At 39.3% G+C, this 18,363-nt stretch overlaps 1 protein-coding gene across 5 annotated transcripts; it reads right to left on the bottom strand.

The window, feature by feature from the left end:
- Window positions 1-249: 249 nt before the first annotated feature.
- On the bottom strand, window positions 250-18,039 carry Ifi44 (interferon-induced protein 44). Of its 5 annotated transcripts, none has more exons than XM_087625214.1 (9): window positions 17,934-18,015; window positions 17,269-17,759; window positions 15,712-15,748; window positions 13,780-13,975; window positions 13,494-13,640; window positions 8,541-8,712; window positions 7,501-7,601; window positions 1,653-1,853; window positions 250-529 (listed from the first exon to the last, which is right to left on the bottom strand). In XM_087625214.1, the coding sequence occupies exons 2-8, from the start codon at window positions 17,708-17,710 to the stop codon at window positions 1,680-1,682; spliced, it is 1,269 nt and encodes a 422-aa protein (XP_087481340.1). In that variant the 5' UTR covers window positions 17,711-17,759; window positions 17,934-18,015; the 3' UTR covers window positions 250-529; window positions 1,653-1,679.
- Between the last annotated feature and the right edge of the window lie 324 nt (window positions 18,040-18,363).

An 18,363-nucleotide genomic window follows, 5' to 3' on the forward strand; every position in this document is an offset into this window, starting at 1 on the left:
AATTTGGACTCTATCTAATGTTTGGCTTCTGCATCACTCCCAGCAGCTGCTGAAGGACATCTCTCTGGGGGCTACTGGGCTAGGTACTGATCTAGAATATCATTGGGAATCATTTTATGGTATTTTTCCTATTCTAGGTCTCTAACGTAGTCACCTTCTTATCCATGTTGTTCAGGTTGAATTTGGTCACTTGTAACTTGTAACCACAATGCAGAATTTGAAAATAAATGACACATACTTTAGTTAGAATTGGAGTTTTAGACAATTAACTTTTATTTTCATAGATACAGAATATAAATCCAACAGAGTTGTGATTGGGTTTTATAATGGATCATTTTTATCTTATTTCTCTTTTCATGAAGGGCACTGTAATCTTGTGCTTCCCTGGCACAGTTGCAGTGCACTCCAGTTTCTGCACCACCTTCATTCCCTCTGTTCTCACTACTTTGTTGATGACTTCATTATTAAGGCATGATAAAGTCTCTCCTTTTTATGTTTTTGCAACATGGTAACTTTTTTCTTCTGATACCTAGAATAAAATAAACAAAATGTTCTTAGTGGGTTTTTAGTGAGAAGCAGGCAGAAGGTTGCTAGAGAACTAAGCTCATCCTGACTAGAACCCTTCATACTATAAGAAAGAGAACTAACAAAACCCAGAACATAGAGTCAGACTACAAGCTAGCAGGATGAGACTTTCCCAGTCCTTTCAGAAACAGCAGCAAATGAAAAGAATGCAGTGCTCTAATGCGATGAAATAAGATTTGAATAAAGTAAATCAAAATATTTAATCTCTAATGGTAACAGGGCAGCATATGCAGTTTGATAATAGAACGTACTTAAGGCCAAATTGAGTTTATATTCGGAAATGATAAATATTTACCTAGGAGGAATCACACTAAATGAAGCAGAAATAAATGAGGTGGGGGGGGGACAAAAAGTGAAGCTAAAAGTATCACAAAATACTTTCACACTTGTGTATACAGCATTATTTACAATAGCTAAGGACAGACACTAACTCGGTGTACAATGATGAAAGAATGAATCCAGGATATGTGCTATCTTCACAATGGAACTTTTCTTCAGCTACAAAGTTAAAAGTTAGGTTTTCCCCAAGTAAATATATGTATGCAACTAAAAATAATCCATTAAGCAAATTAGGCCCATCTCAGAAAAATATTTTTCTCATTTTTGGTTCCTAGATATTTGGATAATTATATAAATTTACGCATATTAATTTATAATGTAAATGTATATTGTATGCATAATCTATTATATACATCATATATTTTAATGCATGTATGTATGTTTGTATTACATCAGATGTATTTGGTCCTAAGGAAGGGACAGATCCTATAAGATCATATCTGATGAGAGACAATGTTGATCCAATCCAGTTCTAGGTCTCAAGCAAAGCCTCCCAGTTTAAAAGAAAAGGAGAGAAGATATAGTTCATTTCATAATTTTCTTTTTGAAGCAAGAGTGACGTTATACAGGTCCTCCAAGACAGATTTGAAGAAGAAGTCAGGAAGGAAATGTACAGAGAAAAATACATTCAACATTAAAGGTCAGTGCTACTCATGCCAACATCCTAGAGAAACAGACTTAGCAAGTATTCAATAGACCCAGGCAAAAAATAGCCAAGTTGATGATACCTTCAAGCTCCAAGATTATCAGTCTACTTATTTGTTCAAAGGCAAATCCTCTAAGAATCCATTTGCAGTATACAGGATCTCTTTCAGTGCTGAGAGGATCAGCATGTTCTTCACTGGGTCCAGCTGCCACTCTGAATCATAATTACTCACCACCAAGATGTCAGATAAGGCAAAACCAAAGAGTCTATGGAATACTCCCAGCTGAAATACGGAATTGGAAACCCAGAGCTGTGTAAAACTGAGGACCACAGTTTGATTCATGAGAGCACATATTAAACAGATAATTAGTGTTAAGGAAGGGACAGAAGACCCAGGGGCATATTGATCTACCATTCCAGCCAGATAAGCATGTTCCAAGTTCAGTGAGAGATGGGGTCTCAAAAAGTGAGGTAGAGATCAAGTGAGAAGACACCTAACATTGAATTAAGGCTTCCCCACACATATGCAATTATACACTTATAAGCATGAACACACATGCACCCCAACACAGACACGAACACACAACCTCTCAGGTGTCTTAACATAGTAAAAAACTCCAATGCCGATATAAAGTATAGGAGAAGTAATAAGAACTAAGAGCTGGATGATCATTTGTCTAAATTTTTAAAAATCAAAGGTCAGACTCTCTGCAGTACTTTCTTGAAGAATTGTATATCAAACTCCACTATCACTGATACCTTATTTAAATGCATTAATATACTCAATATGAATTAAAGACAAATGACATGCTACAAATTTGATGCAATCCCCATCAAAATTTCTGGGGATAGCACCATCCCAGATCTGAAGTTGTATTACCAAGCTACAGTAATAAAATCAGCATGGTGTTGGCATAAAAACAGACACATCCATCAAGGGGATCACACTGAAGACCTAGACATACACCCACACATCTATGGAGGGCTGATTGTTGATTAAAAAGATCATAAATGCACACTGGAAAAAAGATAGCATCTTCAACAAATGGGGCTAGTCAAACTAGGTGACTGCATGTAGAAGAATAAAAAATAGATCCATATTTATCACCCTGTACAAATTGAGTTTTTGTTCATCAATTTAAGACCAGATAAACTGAATCTGATAGGAGTTGGGACCTACCCTTAAACTCATAGCACAAGAAAAGACCTTCTGAGCAGAATACATTAGCACAGACTCTTAGATCAACAACTAATAAATGGGACCTCATGAAATTAAAAAAGCTTTTGTATGACAAAGGACACCATCATTTGGGCAAACTAGCAACCTGCAGAATAGGAAAAAATCTTTTACAGTTATACATCCGATCAAGGGTTTATATCTAAAATATATTAAAAACAATAAAAAACAGAAACAAAGATCTAGGCATCAAAAAACAATTGAAAATGGGGTACAGAATTAAACAAAGATTTCTCAATAGATGAAATGCAAGTGACTAGGAAGAGCTTCAAGAAACGTTCAACATCTCTAGCCATTAAGGAAAGGGACAACAAGACTACTTTGGAACTTCAACTTACGCCAGTTATAACGACCAAGAGCAGAGAGCTTATGCTGGCAAGGATGTGGGGAAAGGGATCACTTATTCATTGGTGGTAGGGGAACAGATTGGTACCACCACTATGGAAATTAGTGTGGTTGTTCCTCAGGAAGCTGGAAGTGGACCTCCCTCAAATTCCCATCTATACCACTCTCAGGCAAATATCCAAAGGATTCCACCATTCTACTAGAGATATTCTCTTATCCATGTACATTGCTACTCTACTCATAATAACCAGAAATTAGAAACAGCCTATGTGCTCATCACATGATGAATGTATAATTAAAATATAGTGTATGTATACAATGGAATATTATTCAGCTGCTAAGAAAATGAAGTTATGAAATCCACAGCTAAATAGATAGAGCTAGAAAAAATCATGTAATCCAGTAATCCAGTAATCCAGATCCTAAAAGACAAATATTGTATGTTTTCTCTTGTATGTGCATGTTCACTTTAAGGTCTGATGTGTGTGCTATGCTCTGAATAACCACAGAGATTAGGTACCTAGTAAAGGATTAAAATATAGAGGGGAGAATCTACCAAGGAATTAGAAATCTAGTATAGTCATGGAGGGAAACTAGAATAGGTAGGTTAAATAGGGAGGGAGATGGGAGAAAAGGGTAAAGGAGGGACTATGAAGAAGGACAACTTAAAGGCAAACTGAAAAACAATATGGAAAGATTTAGATATCTTAGACATAATAAGATAAAAATTAGTAGGTATAGGATTCCTAAAGTATATACACAATATAAAAGGAATCTAAATGGAGTCTAAATAACAGTGGAGACAATGCCCGGACTAGACATCTTATGCCAGGTTAAACATCCCATGCCAGAAATCAGTTATATCTTTTTGGGTCATTGGCCAGTAGAGTCCCATTCCCTGCCCCTAAAAGTCACAGGCAATTGCCGAGCAATTAGTTTTTCTCCACAACTTGCTGGTAATGCCTTATTGATTAAGATACCTACTTATATCATAGAACACAGAGAAGTTGACTGGTGCCTATCTAAAAGTTTCATACCTACAGACTAGCATTCATGGTGTTAGAAAGTATTCTGTATACAACTGGAGTAGAAAAACAGTCATCTAATCTTCTAGCTACAATCCTCGTGACCTTCCTGCAAGATATATAGGTGCAATAGTGGCACAAATGCTATGGACATAACCACCGACTTTTGATTTGGATTTATGGCGCACTCTGTGAGAAGGAAATCATCCCTGGCTCTACTAACGTGGCCAAGAACCTGAGACTAGATAGGTCATGGGCCTAGAGGAAAATCTCCTACTATCATGTTAAAGGAACAAAGCAATAAAATGACTCATAATGATGTTCTATTAGACCTGTAGAGCAGTGCCTTACCCAACCCACATCAGAGAAGCTTCTTGTTAAGGCAGAAGAGAATTGACACAGAGAAGCAAAACTGTACAACGGACAGAGAATGAGAGACTTTAGAGCACTCAGCCCTAATCAAAATGTCTTCATCAGACTTCTCCCCTCAAGATTCAGGGATCAATCTACACAGAAGAGGAGACAGCAAGATTGTAAGAGATAGAAGGGATAGATGACTGACTGCAGTAACATAGTGTCTTCTAGACACAACATGACATTGACACACACATTAACTCACAGAGAATATGGCAAAGTGCATAAGGTCTACACAGATTCCATCCAGAGAGGATGCTAGCACTGAGAGAGGGAAGTAAACATATGATCCAGTGCCTAATTAAGAAGCTGTCTGGAACTGATGGCTACTGGCAAAAATACTCCAATGGAGTGTCACTGGGTTTATCAACCTTACTCCAGGGTGGGCCCATGCCCAGAAACAGCTGGTCCAACACAAAATAAACTTCATTGTTTTACATTTTGTTCATCTGTTTGTTTGGGTCTTGTTTCATTTTCCGTTGGCTATTTTGTCTTCTTGATCTTTTACTTGCTTGTTTTTTTATTTTTGCTTTGTGGAGTTTTTTTTTCAGAGTGGAATCTTTTTTTATTTATTTATTTAATACTTAATAATAATTCTTTGGTTTCCGGGCAAATATCCCCCTCCCCCCTCCCCTTCCTTATGGGTATTCCCCTCCCAGCCCTCCCCCCATTGCCGCCCTCCCCCCACCAGTCTAGTTCACTGGGGGTTCAGTCTTAGCAGGACCCAGGGCTTCCCCTTCCACTGGTGCTCTTACTAGGATATTCATTGCTACCTATGAGGTCAGAGTCCAGGGTCAGTCCATGTATAGTCTTTAGGTAGTGGCTTAGTCCCTGGAAGCTCTGGTTGCTTGGCATTGTTGTACATATGGGGTCTCGAGCCCCTTCAAGCTCTTCCAGTTCTTTCTCTGATTCCTTCAACGGGGGACCTATTCTCAGTTCAGTGGTTTGCTGCTGGCATTCGCCTCTGTAATTGCTGTATTCTGGCTGTGTCTCTCAGGAGCGATCTACATCCGGCTCCTGTCGGTCTGCACTTCTTTGCTTCATCCATCTTGTCTAATTGGGTGGCTGTATATGTATGGGCCACATGTGGGGCAGGCTCTGAATGGGAGTTCCTTCAGTCTCTGTTTTAATCTTTGCCTCTCCCTTCCCTGCCAAGGGTATTCTTGTTCCCCTTTTAGAGAAGGAGTGAAGCATTCACATTTTGATCATCCGTCTTGAGTTTCATTTGTTCTAGGGCTTTGTGGAGTTTTTAATGTATTGTCATCATTGGTATTTGCTATGTTTGGTTTGTTTTTTTGTAATTCCTTATTTTATTTTTTTGACTGAGAAAGAACATAAGGCTGGGTGAGTATGGAGGTAGGGAGTTAACTAGGATGAGCTGGAGGAAGAGAAAGCATAATCGAGATATATTGTATGGGAAAATGAGAACTCTTACAAAAAGAAATGAAATGGAAAGGGAAGCAAAACTAGAGACAAAGAGGAAGGTAAAGAAAGGGAGGGAGAGAGAAGGAATGGAAAAGATAAAAAGATAAAAGAAAGGAGTGGGATTCCTTTGGAGCATGAGTAAGGAAGCATTGCCAAGAGACAAAGGAGAACAACAGAGTAAGGCCAGTAACCGGAGGACCAGTCATGAGTGCTGGTGTAGGAGTGAACAGGCGTCTTGGCAGGAGCAGGGAACATGAGGTCAGCTGGCCCTCAACAGTGTCTGCACTTGTGTAGAGTACTGAAGCAGGAACATGAGGAAGACAGCAATTAAAAGCAAACAGACAAAATAAATGATGTCTCCTGATCTACAACTGAAGCAATTTTAAAATACATGGGCTAATGTCTAGAAATTTCAATTTCCTTTCCAAGGCATGTCCAGGAAAAACCAATTTCATTAGACCAGTTTAATGTTTAATTCGTGCATAGATTAGCTCTTCCTGAACATAGATCACCTAGGCTCCCAATACAGCATTGTCATTTCTTAGCACTATTGATAAACATTGCCAAAGCCTTGCTTCTAATTAATATTGTCTCCTCATGTGTCACACAGTGCAATTTGCATCTCCTAGGTACTATGATTCAATAAGAAAAAGCCACCACAGACAATAGTGGTGCATAAGTGTGGCCTATCATGGCATGCACACAACTTGTGCTCCAACCTCTGCAACATTTGGCCTCCAGTCTATTCTACAGAATTTACAGAAATCTTAAGGTTAAATACATGGCAAGTCTCCAATGTCTATGATACTCTAAGATATAAAATGATAAAATTAAGTGTCATCACTACTGGCTTCTGCCTTTCTGTATATTTCAAATATCTAGCTGTTCATTACATTGAGGACCCCATACATCTCAGACATGTTACCTTTTCACCCTTTGATACCTTAATTTATATTTCCCTTGCCCAAATGGCTTTCTCTTTTTGTCTTTTCTCTTACTAAAATGCTTAGACACTATCTCTCAGTGTCACCTTGCAATGAAAATCAACCCCTGTGTCTTTTTTTTCTCCTTCAAACCATCAGGACACATTATCTTCATAATAGCCTATGTAATGTTTCTCATATGTAATCATGTGATATTTGTGTGTTTTTCTTTACCCTCAACTCTGTCTATAAAATTATAAGATTTTTAGTACAGTAGTTGTATTCATTATCTGTATATCAGTTTAGAGGCTATAATATTGGTTTGATCATAAATAAATCAGTGAAAATTTATTGAATTAAATTAAGTTGCAGCAAATGTGATTCAACATTAAATTCAGCACAAAAATAAGTTTATGATTATTTAATATTTTAAGCCTGGGAAGTGTGTCCTAACTATTCCAGCAAATATTTTAATTCTTCCCCAGTTTAGTATATTTGTTGTTCTTTATATGAGGTTGAATATGATGTACATAGACATTCAGAGAACTGTTTATATATTACCTTGACCTTCACAGGATTACAGCTGTATATGTCTAGCAGATCTCCTTTTGTAATCCAAGTCAGGCTATCCACGTGTGTAAGCAAAGCCAAATGCAGAATGCCTGCATTGAAGAGATGTATATAATTTATGCTTACAGACTTCAACAACATTTTTAAGTTAGTAAGTTGTCAGTTTTGCTGCTAGAAAGTAATGGAACAACTTTAGATTTAGGGAGTTTTCTTCCTCCAGTGCCCCTCCCACCTCATATAGACCCATGCCATACTCTGGAGTTTCTTCTGCATGGAATGTCCCCTTCATTCCAAGCTAAGAAACTTCACTAGAGACCACTTTTTGGAAAAACCAAAATTTAACCCATATTATTGTCAATCGCTATTCAATCTTAAATGTATTGTCTAGTAGGGACTGGGGAAAAAAAACACAGAATATGGGAGAAGACACTCCAAAAGAGAGAGGAAACCATCATTTCTCATGAATATGCTACTCCTGTCTCATGGTGTTGACAAAAAAAATTCCCTGACCAAGTTTTTAAACCTTTTAATTTCAGTGAGCAGGTAAGTCAATCCTTCCTTGATTCAAATTTGTGATGAACTCTTTTCCAACTCTGATCGATAAAACCAAGAAAAAGCAGAGTTGGAACCAGAAGTACCACCTTGTGTTCCCTTCTGCCTTCCCGATGCCTTTCTCTACTAGATATTTTATATGCTGACTTTATTCTAAACTATTGCTTTCTATTTTCTAATCCTTTAAAGTCCAATAGAAAAGATATAACACCTAGCCAAAAACTACATGACAAAATATGAAGGTAGTGTGTGAATGGGTGTGGTGGTGCTATTCTTCACCTTTTGTAATATTCAGAGGGGTGTCCTAGCATTACATCATTCTAAGGTGTTAAGGGAAATTGAGTTTAGGTCCCATGTGCATGACCATACAGCTGTTGAGAACTCACCTGGATGTAACCATGGTGATGAGCCAAAAAAAAAATCTCACATTTGTAAAGTCCAGTCAGTTACCTTCAGTAGCAAAATCAAATAACACTTACCATGCTTTATCAAGTCTCTTCGAATTTGCTTGATCTTTGCCACTAGCTCACAAGAGAGCTGGTTAAAAGAATTGATATCAAACACAAACACCACACAATGAATTCTGTCCTTCAGCAGTGGGTCATGGATATAGTTTGGATGGTTTGGTGTGATTGGTTTCCTGAAATCGAACTGTAAAGTATATAAGAAGATGGAAGTCAGAGTGTGTTTGTTATGAATGATGCTCCAGTCCTAAGCGCTTGGACCAAATGCACAGAATCCTGATATTAAGAGGCTAAGCATAAGGTGGAGAAGAAATTGCACAAGTAGGTAGTGGTTCTTTCACAGAGCCTGATAAAGCACCTCTGATCAAGGGATATATAATCTAGGAGCTGTAATGCACTAAGGTTCTCAAGAAATAAATAAGACTGTGGCAGGAAGTACTTTAAATAAAAGGAAACCATGTGTATGAAAACAGAAGTCGGAACATTCAGAGAGAAGTTGGAATCATCTCACAGTGCATTAAGAGGAAGAACATTCCATAATGCAAAAATGTCACGAGTCTTGAGCTAACAATCGCTCTCCCTGGGTGTGTCTCACAGAGATGATGGCAAAAGACAACACAGTATCCACATGGCATCTTGACTATGGGCCGGTTCACATAACAAAGGCACAGTGTATCAGTAAGCTGCAGGACACTACCATTTCTCTAGAATTCGAGGACATACAAAGATGTGTGTATTTTCTTTGATGTTGCAAAGGGGGGAAAAATCATAAATTTGTTATGATTTCTTAAAGGAAAAACAAAAGGATTTGTTTGGATAAACAGAGAAAGCAGATCAATTCATTAATTGATAAATCCATAAATCAAATTAAACATGGTACTTAGATGGAATAAGTGCAAAGTTAAATTGTTTCTGGCTGACTGCAAAACACAGCATAATTAGTATGGATGTCCTATCCTTATATGCTATGAAAGTCTTCTAGGATTGTTACATTATATCCAGATTTGATTGTTACTTTAGTAAATAATATTAAATATGATTAGGTACTAATAGTGGAGTCTGTCCTGAAGTTACTGTGTAAGATGAAGAAATTAGTTGATACAATATTCTATCAACTCTACTGTTTGAGAATAAGAAGTCTCAAATTAAAAGGAAGTCAGTAAAATATAATTAGAAAAATTAAATTAAAATTCTCAGTTCAGGATTTTAATACATATTTGTGAATTTATAACATATCTTATCAGAAAAAAATGTGTTTCCCTGAAAATTGTAAGATAAAAATGACCATCAAAATAGAAACAGCTTTCCTAATGCTGTAAGCCAAGTCTTCGTGAAGGAGAGACTGAAGAACACAGGAAGAGCAACAGCAACCGACCAGACCCCCAGAGCTCCCCGGACTAAACCACCAACCAAAGAGTACACAGGGAGGGACCCATGGCTCTAGCCTCATATGTAGCAGAGGATGGCATTGTTGGGCATCAATGGGAGAAGTCCTTGGTCCTGTCAAGCTAGATGTCCCAGTGAAGAGGAATGTCAGGGTGGGGAGGTGTGAGGGAGTGGGTGAGGGGTTGGGGAGCACCCTCACAGAAGTAGGGGAGGAGAATGGGATAGTGGTTTCTGGAGCCAGGAAAGGGGATAACATTTAAAATGTAAATAAATAAATAAATAAATAAATAAATAAATAAATAAATAGGCAAGTTGCAGTACTAGTGAGGTGGCTGAGCAGGTGGAATTATTTGCCTGGGTTCAATCGCCAGAAACAACAGGGCAGAAGGAGAGAACCAACCCTCACCAACTTGTCCTCTGATCTTTCCATTTACATGTGAGTGCATATGTGCACACGTGTACACACACACACACACACACACACACACACACACATTCTTATATAGTCAAATTGCAAGGAAAAGCATGGTTTAATAATATTTAATAAGGCAAAAGTACCCTTGCTATGGTTATTATAGCCATGTACAAAAAAGGCTATATATAATATGTATTTCTATGTATTATAAAAATAATACCCAACTATACCTAAACTGTTATGTGTGGAGGAAACTTGCTAATTAAGGCCACAGTCTACCAGGACCAGATAGATCCTCTGAGCTCAGTAAAAAATGTATGATTCCTTTTACCACGTAGGTTTTTCTGACCTTGACCTAGGGATCATGACTCCCCCTACCCTCTATCTCAGCAAGGTTGATTAGTCCTTGACAGACCTCAACTTTCCCCAACTCCCCTTAAACAGAACCCACCCAGCAAGTACCTGGGATTCCTGGAATGCCTCTCCCTACAAATGAGGCATCTGCAGTACTTTAAACTCGAGCCAATGATTTTCATTTACCCTGGAAACTACTTCCCACTCTCCAAAGTTTGTGAAAAGCTCTTTTCCACCCTGAATAAAGTGTATGCATACAGGCCCACCCCAGTAAATATATACACTCAGGCTGTTTCATTGAAGACCATCAGAGTAGGCCTTTGTCTTAAAGAGCTGTTCCACTCTGCTGTGCACCAGCAACTGGACACCTGAGAGGGAGGAAGCAGAGGACCCAGAACCACAACTGGTTCCCAAAACTCATACCACAGCTGGTGCTCAACATGGGGCACAGTCAGGTGACACATACCATAGCTATGGTTTCTCTGATTTGTTTCAAAACGATACAGGGGGAGAGAAGATGCGAAATACAGATTAAATAAGATCACACATGGCTTACAAATTCTGAAGCTCATTATAAGTACATAGGAATTCATTAATCTATTTTGTCTACTTTTATATAAATTTTAAGTGTTCATAATTAAAAAAACAGTCTTTAAACATACATGTCTACATGCCATCTCTATACTAAGAGATAAAAGAAACTTCCAAGATCAAAAAGTTAATACAGTCCTTCTGAGTAATGCACAGAATTAAATTAAGCCATGAAGTATTAGTAAAATTCCCCGCAAAACAACAATAAATCAATCACAAGAAAGCTTGCTCTCAAGAATATGTATAAAAACTGTCAAGAAAAGCAAGAGACTTGGATATGATAGAGTATGTCGAGAAATAACATACCCCCGCAGTAATAAAAAGATTAAACAATGTGTAATTAAGACGATATCATAAAGGAATAACTAAACATGCCCATAGAAAAAAACCCAAAGAGTGCAAAATGTGACTCTCCTAAATTTTAATCATCCTGCACAGAGGATCACAAAGACATCAGTGAAAGATTCAGCCACAGTGAGCTGCTCGCTTGGTTCAAGAGTAAGGATTACTTTGTTATCCAAATGTTCGTGGAGATGACTAGAAACTTAAGGCACACTAGGGACTAAAACAACTCTGTGACTTTCCCCTTCATCTTCCCCTCCTGTGGTCAGCACAGGCTGAGAAGTATTAAAGCTGAAGGACACACCCCTACTTAGGCGAGGTTGCTAGAAATTTACTAACATTTTGGGTGACGTTAAAACAAAAATCAATTTCTCACATAGATTCTAAAATCAAGGCGCCAGGAAAGTTTCTGTCTACTGAGAGTCATTTGGAGGTTCATCTTTAGCCTGTACCTTCACGTGGCAAACGAAAAAGGATCAATTGAGAAGAGCACCAATTCTATCCTTCAGGGCTCCATCCACAAGACATGACTATTCCCCAAAGCCTCTACCTACTGATGCCATCAAATTGATGTCTGAGGCTTCATCATGTGAAATCTTATGGCAAAAACCACTCAGGCCCTAATGCCTGTGCTGGCTAGGTTTATGCTAACAACACAGGCTACCGTCATCAGAGTGGAGGGAACCTCCATTGAGAAAATGCCTCCGTAAGATCTGGCTATAGGCGAGCCTGCATTGGGCATTCTTAGTGATTGACATGGGGAGGGCTGTTAGCATTCTGTCTAAGCTCTACCCCACAGTTACCTGGCAACAGCCAGGTAGGCCTGACTCACTATAAAAGGGGCTGCTTGCCTCCTCCTCTCTCTCTTGCTCTCTTGCTTTTGCTCTTGCCTTCCTGCTCCTGCTCTGTCCCCCATTCTCCTGCACCCCCCACCTCTCAAACCTGTTCATGGCCAGCCTCTACTTCTCTACTTCTCTTTTCTTCTCTTCTCTTCCCCTCCACCTCTCTGCCTTTCCCTGCCTCTACTTCCCTCTTAACTCCCCTCCCCATGCTCTGAATAAACTCTATTTTATACTATCCCATCATGTATCTTGTCCCTTGGGGGGAAGGGATACCTCACCATGGACCCACTGGGCACCCTCTTCCCCTATACCTGACCACACCTCCATAGAACATATACCTCCTCTCTTTATCTTTTCATAAACACATAAGAGGGCCCAGCCCATTATAGATGGTCCTGTCCCTGTGATGTTGGTCCTAGGTTCTATAAGAAAGTAGGCTGAGCAAGTCATGAGGAGCAAGCCACTAAGCAGCATCTCTCCATGGCCTCTGTGTCAGCTCCTGAATCCAGGCCCCTGTCCTGCTTGAGTTTTGTCCTGAATTCTTTTGATGATGAACTGCAGTGTGGAAGCGTAAGCTGAATAAATCCTTTCCTTCCCAACTTTCTTTTTGGTCTTGGCATTCTGTTACAGTGATAGTGAACTTACTAACACAGTGTTCCATGCTGCAATAATCAAAAAGGGAAACTTCTGAAATTAATAACCTCATGAAAACTCTCACATTCCTAAGTTTCTGCCTTCGAATTTCCTGCTGGCAAAAATGAAGTTATATATGTAATTCATAAAGATGGATGTCTATTTCACACACATACACACACAAAGAAAAACCACTTGACGGCTGTTATAATAGGTATAAGAGAAGAATCCTTTAGATATTTAAAATTCTTGGCAAATTTTCTATTGAAAAGGAACAAAGGAAATTGAACAAGGGCAGTTTTACGTGCTCAGGTGGCAATTTTAGGCCAGAGTATGAGGTGGATGGTGGGCAATGCAAACATTTTAAAGCTAAATTCATCTTTAAAAAAATCAGTCAAATGTTACCTGGTATCTGTCAGGAGTGTGGCCCTTTAAGATGTGGCATATATCATCTGTGTGCAAGCCTTCATTCTCACTCAGCCCCAGTGAGTCACACAGAACAAATGGCAGGGGGCCACTGTCATTCTTAGACATGATGGAATATGTCCTATACTAAAAAGTGGAGGATAACAATGTGAGCATTTCTTTTTGTTATAAATTTAAATAAAGTCTACATAAGATTGACTGGCAAAAGAGTTCCCAAAAAGTTACCTTGAACCCAAGAAGCCTAGGTGGGCTAAAGCATGCATACCTTGTCAGATATTCCATTTCTATCACAGCCCACCGAGGCCTGGTGAGTGATGCTGCCCTTGAACACAGACTTTACTGAGTTGACAAAGCTAGACTTCCCAGCTCCAATAGGACCCAACAGCAGAATTCGTGTTTGGTGAACCAGGTCTCCATACGGCTTGTAGTTTCTCAGGGCATCTAGTAAGTTACTGCATAACCTGTTAAAACGTCACAAACGTTAAGAACTGACTGGTCAGCTCACATGATCTCACCATACACCTTCTAATAAGTCACTTCTCTTCCTTACAGCATTTCTAATTAGCAGTTTGCCTTCTTCACACAAGCCCATGGAATATGGTAGTTTAAATGAGAGTGTCCCTCCTAGGCTTGTGGAGCTAGGCGCTCTTGTCTTCAGCTGGTGCTGGTGTTTGGAAAGATTTTACAGAACCCTGAGGAGGTAAAACGTTGCCAGAAGAAAGCATCAGTGAAGGCCACCTTTGCACGATTGACACCTCATTCACTTCCTGTCTTTTCTCTCTGTGTTTCCTGTATGTAGATGAAAGTTTGAGCAGCCATTTTCCTTGGGCCCATGCTTTCTGTGACTGTTGCCATATCTTCCCTACTGCAATAGTCTCTATCCCTAGGCCAAAATAAACCCTTCCTTAAGTTGCTTTTGGCTGTGGTATTTTGTTATAACAACTGAAAGACAGCTAATGCATGCCCCTTTAAGTCATATTGTGAAAGAAATCCAAACCATGCTGATCAGTCATGAGACTTATATTACTACCCCTTGTAAATCAGAAATAGATATCAGTCATGCCAGATGTGAAGATTAATAATGATAAACTTTAAAAGTCCTTAGATAATACATGTTTGAAGTTTATAGACATGGACCATTTCTAACATGTTCTCGCTAATAGATGTTCTCAGCCTGGTAATAATTCTCAGCACATTCTAAAGTAAAAACCTTACTATGAAAACTCTAAAAAGCGCAGACACACAGGCAACATTATTTTCTGTCAAGTAAAACACATTAAAAAATAGTCCCCTCCCACTCATACTGACTGCTCTTTTAACATTACTAGGATCAATTTGTTTAGCAATTATAGACATGGGTTTTGGCTATTCATTGATGGTTTATATATTAACTGTAGTAAATTCTACCATTACTTTTGGTAACATACATTGTCATAATAAAAGGTAATAGAGTAATAAAATGTTAAAAACTGAAAGAAACACCAACCCACCCACAAAACTTTCAACCCAAAATTTATCCTATCTATAAGAAATGCAAGGACTGGGGGTGGAGCAGAGATCGAAGGAATGACCAAGCAACAGCTGGCCCAACCAGAGACCCATCCAATGGGCAAGCACCAATCCTTGACACTATTAATGATACTCCATTATGATTGTCATGGTTGTCCTCTGAGAGGCTCAATCCAGCAACTTACTGAAGCAGATGCAGAGACCTCACAGCTGAATAGTGGATGAAGTTTACAAACTCTTATGAAGGAGTTGAAGGAAGCATTGAGGGCCCCAGAGAGGATGGGAACTCCACAGGAAGAGAACAGAGTCAACCAATCCGAAACTTTCGGGACTCTCAGAGACTGAACCACTAACCAGGGAGCATGCATGGTCTAGACCTAGGCCTCCCCAGCCACATGCAGCAGATGCACAGCTTGGTCATCATGTGGGTATCAAACACCTGGAGCATGGACAATGCCTAGAACTATTGATTATCTACAGAATACATTCTCCTAGTTGGGCAGCCAGTCTGGCCTCAGTGGGAGAGAATGCTCCTAGCTCTACAAAGACTTGATGTGCTAGGGTGGGGAACACAGAGGGGGACCTCCACCCTCTCGGAAAAGAAGGGGTGGGGTGGGAAGAACTGTGAGAGGGGAGACAGCGATCAGGACATAAAGTGAATAATTAATATATTTTTTAATTGACTTACCCAACAATGCCTCTTGTTTTTCTTTCATCCAATAACTCTAAGGAAAACAGCAAATAATATAGATTATATAGGTTATCAATTCTTAAACTGGCTGGTCAAATAAAATGTGAACAAGCTCACTAGGGGCAAAGCTATCAGTAATATTTTCATAAGAAAGAGCGAGGGGAGAAAACTCTGGATGAGCCTCCCCCACATCGCATCATTTGGAGACAGAGGAACTTGGGAGGACCCTGTAGATGAGCTTTCCCAGTCGCTCCCCACTCTTTCAGTTTCGCCCTCACAGGAATTTGGATTGGAATTGGGAGTGTCTTCTGAATTAGAGAAGCAGAAACAAACCAAGGTATGAATGACGTCAATTGATATTTCCCCAAATATAGTATTAGGTTTGAAAGATGCAGTTGCAGAGATGCATAAAAATAATTTTTAAAATATGTACAATTTTTTTTGTCCAAGTCAGCTATCAATAGGAACTTCTATTCAATTGATGTGTTCCTGGAAGAGAAGACAAAAGGAGATAAAAAAAATAATGTCTAGTCACTCCAAGAAACCATTGGTTTAGCAGTGCCATCGAATCTCTAAATAACTCTCACTATGGACCGTATGCAGAACCAAGCAAATACCATTAAATTAGCAAAACTATACATTATAAAGATTTCTTTCAATAACTAAAGTATAATTAAGTTTGAAATAAAAACAACGTAAAAAAAATAAAAGCGAACTTCTGAGTTTATAGAAAGTACTCTCTGAAATAGCACCTGTGTCTGAGAGGAAAGGAAAAACTGCGGTTATGCTCCATCAACTGTGTGAACGCCTTGCCACTACTCTGTGATAAAACATGGCTTTGTCATGTTAGGAGATAAGGAATGTTTGAAAACAGAAACAAAAGCTGTAGGACCTCTTAAGAACATAAAAGAGTCAGGCAGTGTTGGAACACACCTTTAATGCCTGCACTTCAGAGGCAGAGGCAGGAGGATCTCTGTGAGTTCCAGGCTAGCCTGGTCTACAAAGCAAGCTCCAGGCAGACAGGGATACACGGAGAAACTGTCTCAAAAGAAATGGAAAGCAGCAACAACCAAAACAGGAGTAAGTAATAAAACTATGAATATAAATAATAAAACCTTAGACAGGGACAAATTAATGATGCAGTTGATTCTTTTAAACTGAAATGAACTGATAACCTCCTGGCCTAATTAAGGAAAGCCGACTCTATGTGATGACAGTATTATGAGGAATCTAACAGCCAAACTCACAAAAACCAACTAGTAACTACAGGCAAAAGGAGAGGGGAGTCACAGTGAAGGCTGCAAATGTCATCGCTAGGACAACGAAGTCCGGGAGAGTTGATGCATAGTTAAGTATCCTCATTTCATGATAGAATCTTAGCGATTTCTGGCCAGGTCATCTCTGTGGATCATCTCTCCAGATCTGAGAGCCTGAATTCAAGCATGTCCTTCCCTCAGACATATGTCACCTAACATTGCCATATGTCACCAAAAGCATCTAACATGGCACATGGCACATGTCACCAAACAGGTAGGTTTATCTGAGCAAACTTACCGTCACACTGAAAAGCTTCACACTCCTGAATAAATGTGTCCCCACTGAGAGCAGGCAGTCGGAGCACTTTACGGATTTCTGAACTTATAGTCACAGTTTTTTTATCTAACAGTATAAAGAAATCAGAAGTTTCTTCATAACGGAACAATGAAAGTGGCAAACATGGTCCTAGTGCACATGGTGACAATCCAGTTTCTTGGATTGTAAAAAGAGTGGTGGAAACTTTATTATCCTGAAAGCCCTCTTGCAGGTACACACCAATAACATACTTCTCACTATAAACCACTACCATGGTAGGACCTTGATCCTGACATTTATAGAGCAAATTCTGCCCAGCAAACTCCTGCACACTGGCCTTGTAAAGAAGACAAAACTTCTTCTCTCCAAAGTAATTCCGCAGGTACTTTTCTTGCTCCCAGGTCAAACGGGTTCTCATGGCCATACTCGAGTCCAGTGGGAGAGCCAACACGGTTCTCTTGAAATTCTGAAACCTAAAAAGATGTACACGAAGTGCTCTTATTGTCTCATGGCTTGCAGGAAGTTACTGAGCAGGAGGTGAGCCTGGAACAAGAAAATCACTACCGAGATGTCTGTTCAAATAATCGCTTTCAAATCTTTAAATACTCACTTTTGTCTTCAAGCAACTAAGTAGGAAGCTACAGTACCTGTCTGGGCGAAGATTCTGCCCCAAGGCTGCTACTGAGGGCAGCTTCCATCTCAGTGGCCAAGCCTGCAGAAAACGAAAAGAGAAACTTTTCCACTGCTTGCAGCTTCCTGCCTGGGAAATGAAACTGAAACTCAGTGTGCCTCGTCATCCTGGCAGGGGACCAACTTCAGTAGGCTTTGAAACAGCAAAGCCAGTCCAACAGTGTGTCGGGAATTTTAGTAACCGTGGGTTCTCACCGAACTGAGGTTTACTTTTTTTTTTAAGGTAAATTCAACAAGTCTCTGTAAATGGAAATGCAAATCAAAATTAACTATCTATTGTATCTCTAAAATGCATCATAAAATCACCCAACTTCTCTTAGTCTCTGCTATCGTTTTATTCCAAACTAGCATGCATCTCTCCATAGGCTGCTACAGCAAGCACAAGCA

The sequence above is a fragment of the Rattus norvegicus genome, chromosome 2 (assembly GCF_021556685.1).
Source record: "Rattus norvegicus strain SHRSP/BbbUtx chromosome 2, alternate assembly SHRSP_T2T, whole genome shotgun sequence".
NCBI lineage: Eukaryota > Metazoa > Chordata > Mammalia > Rodentia > Muridae > Rattus > Rattus norvegicus.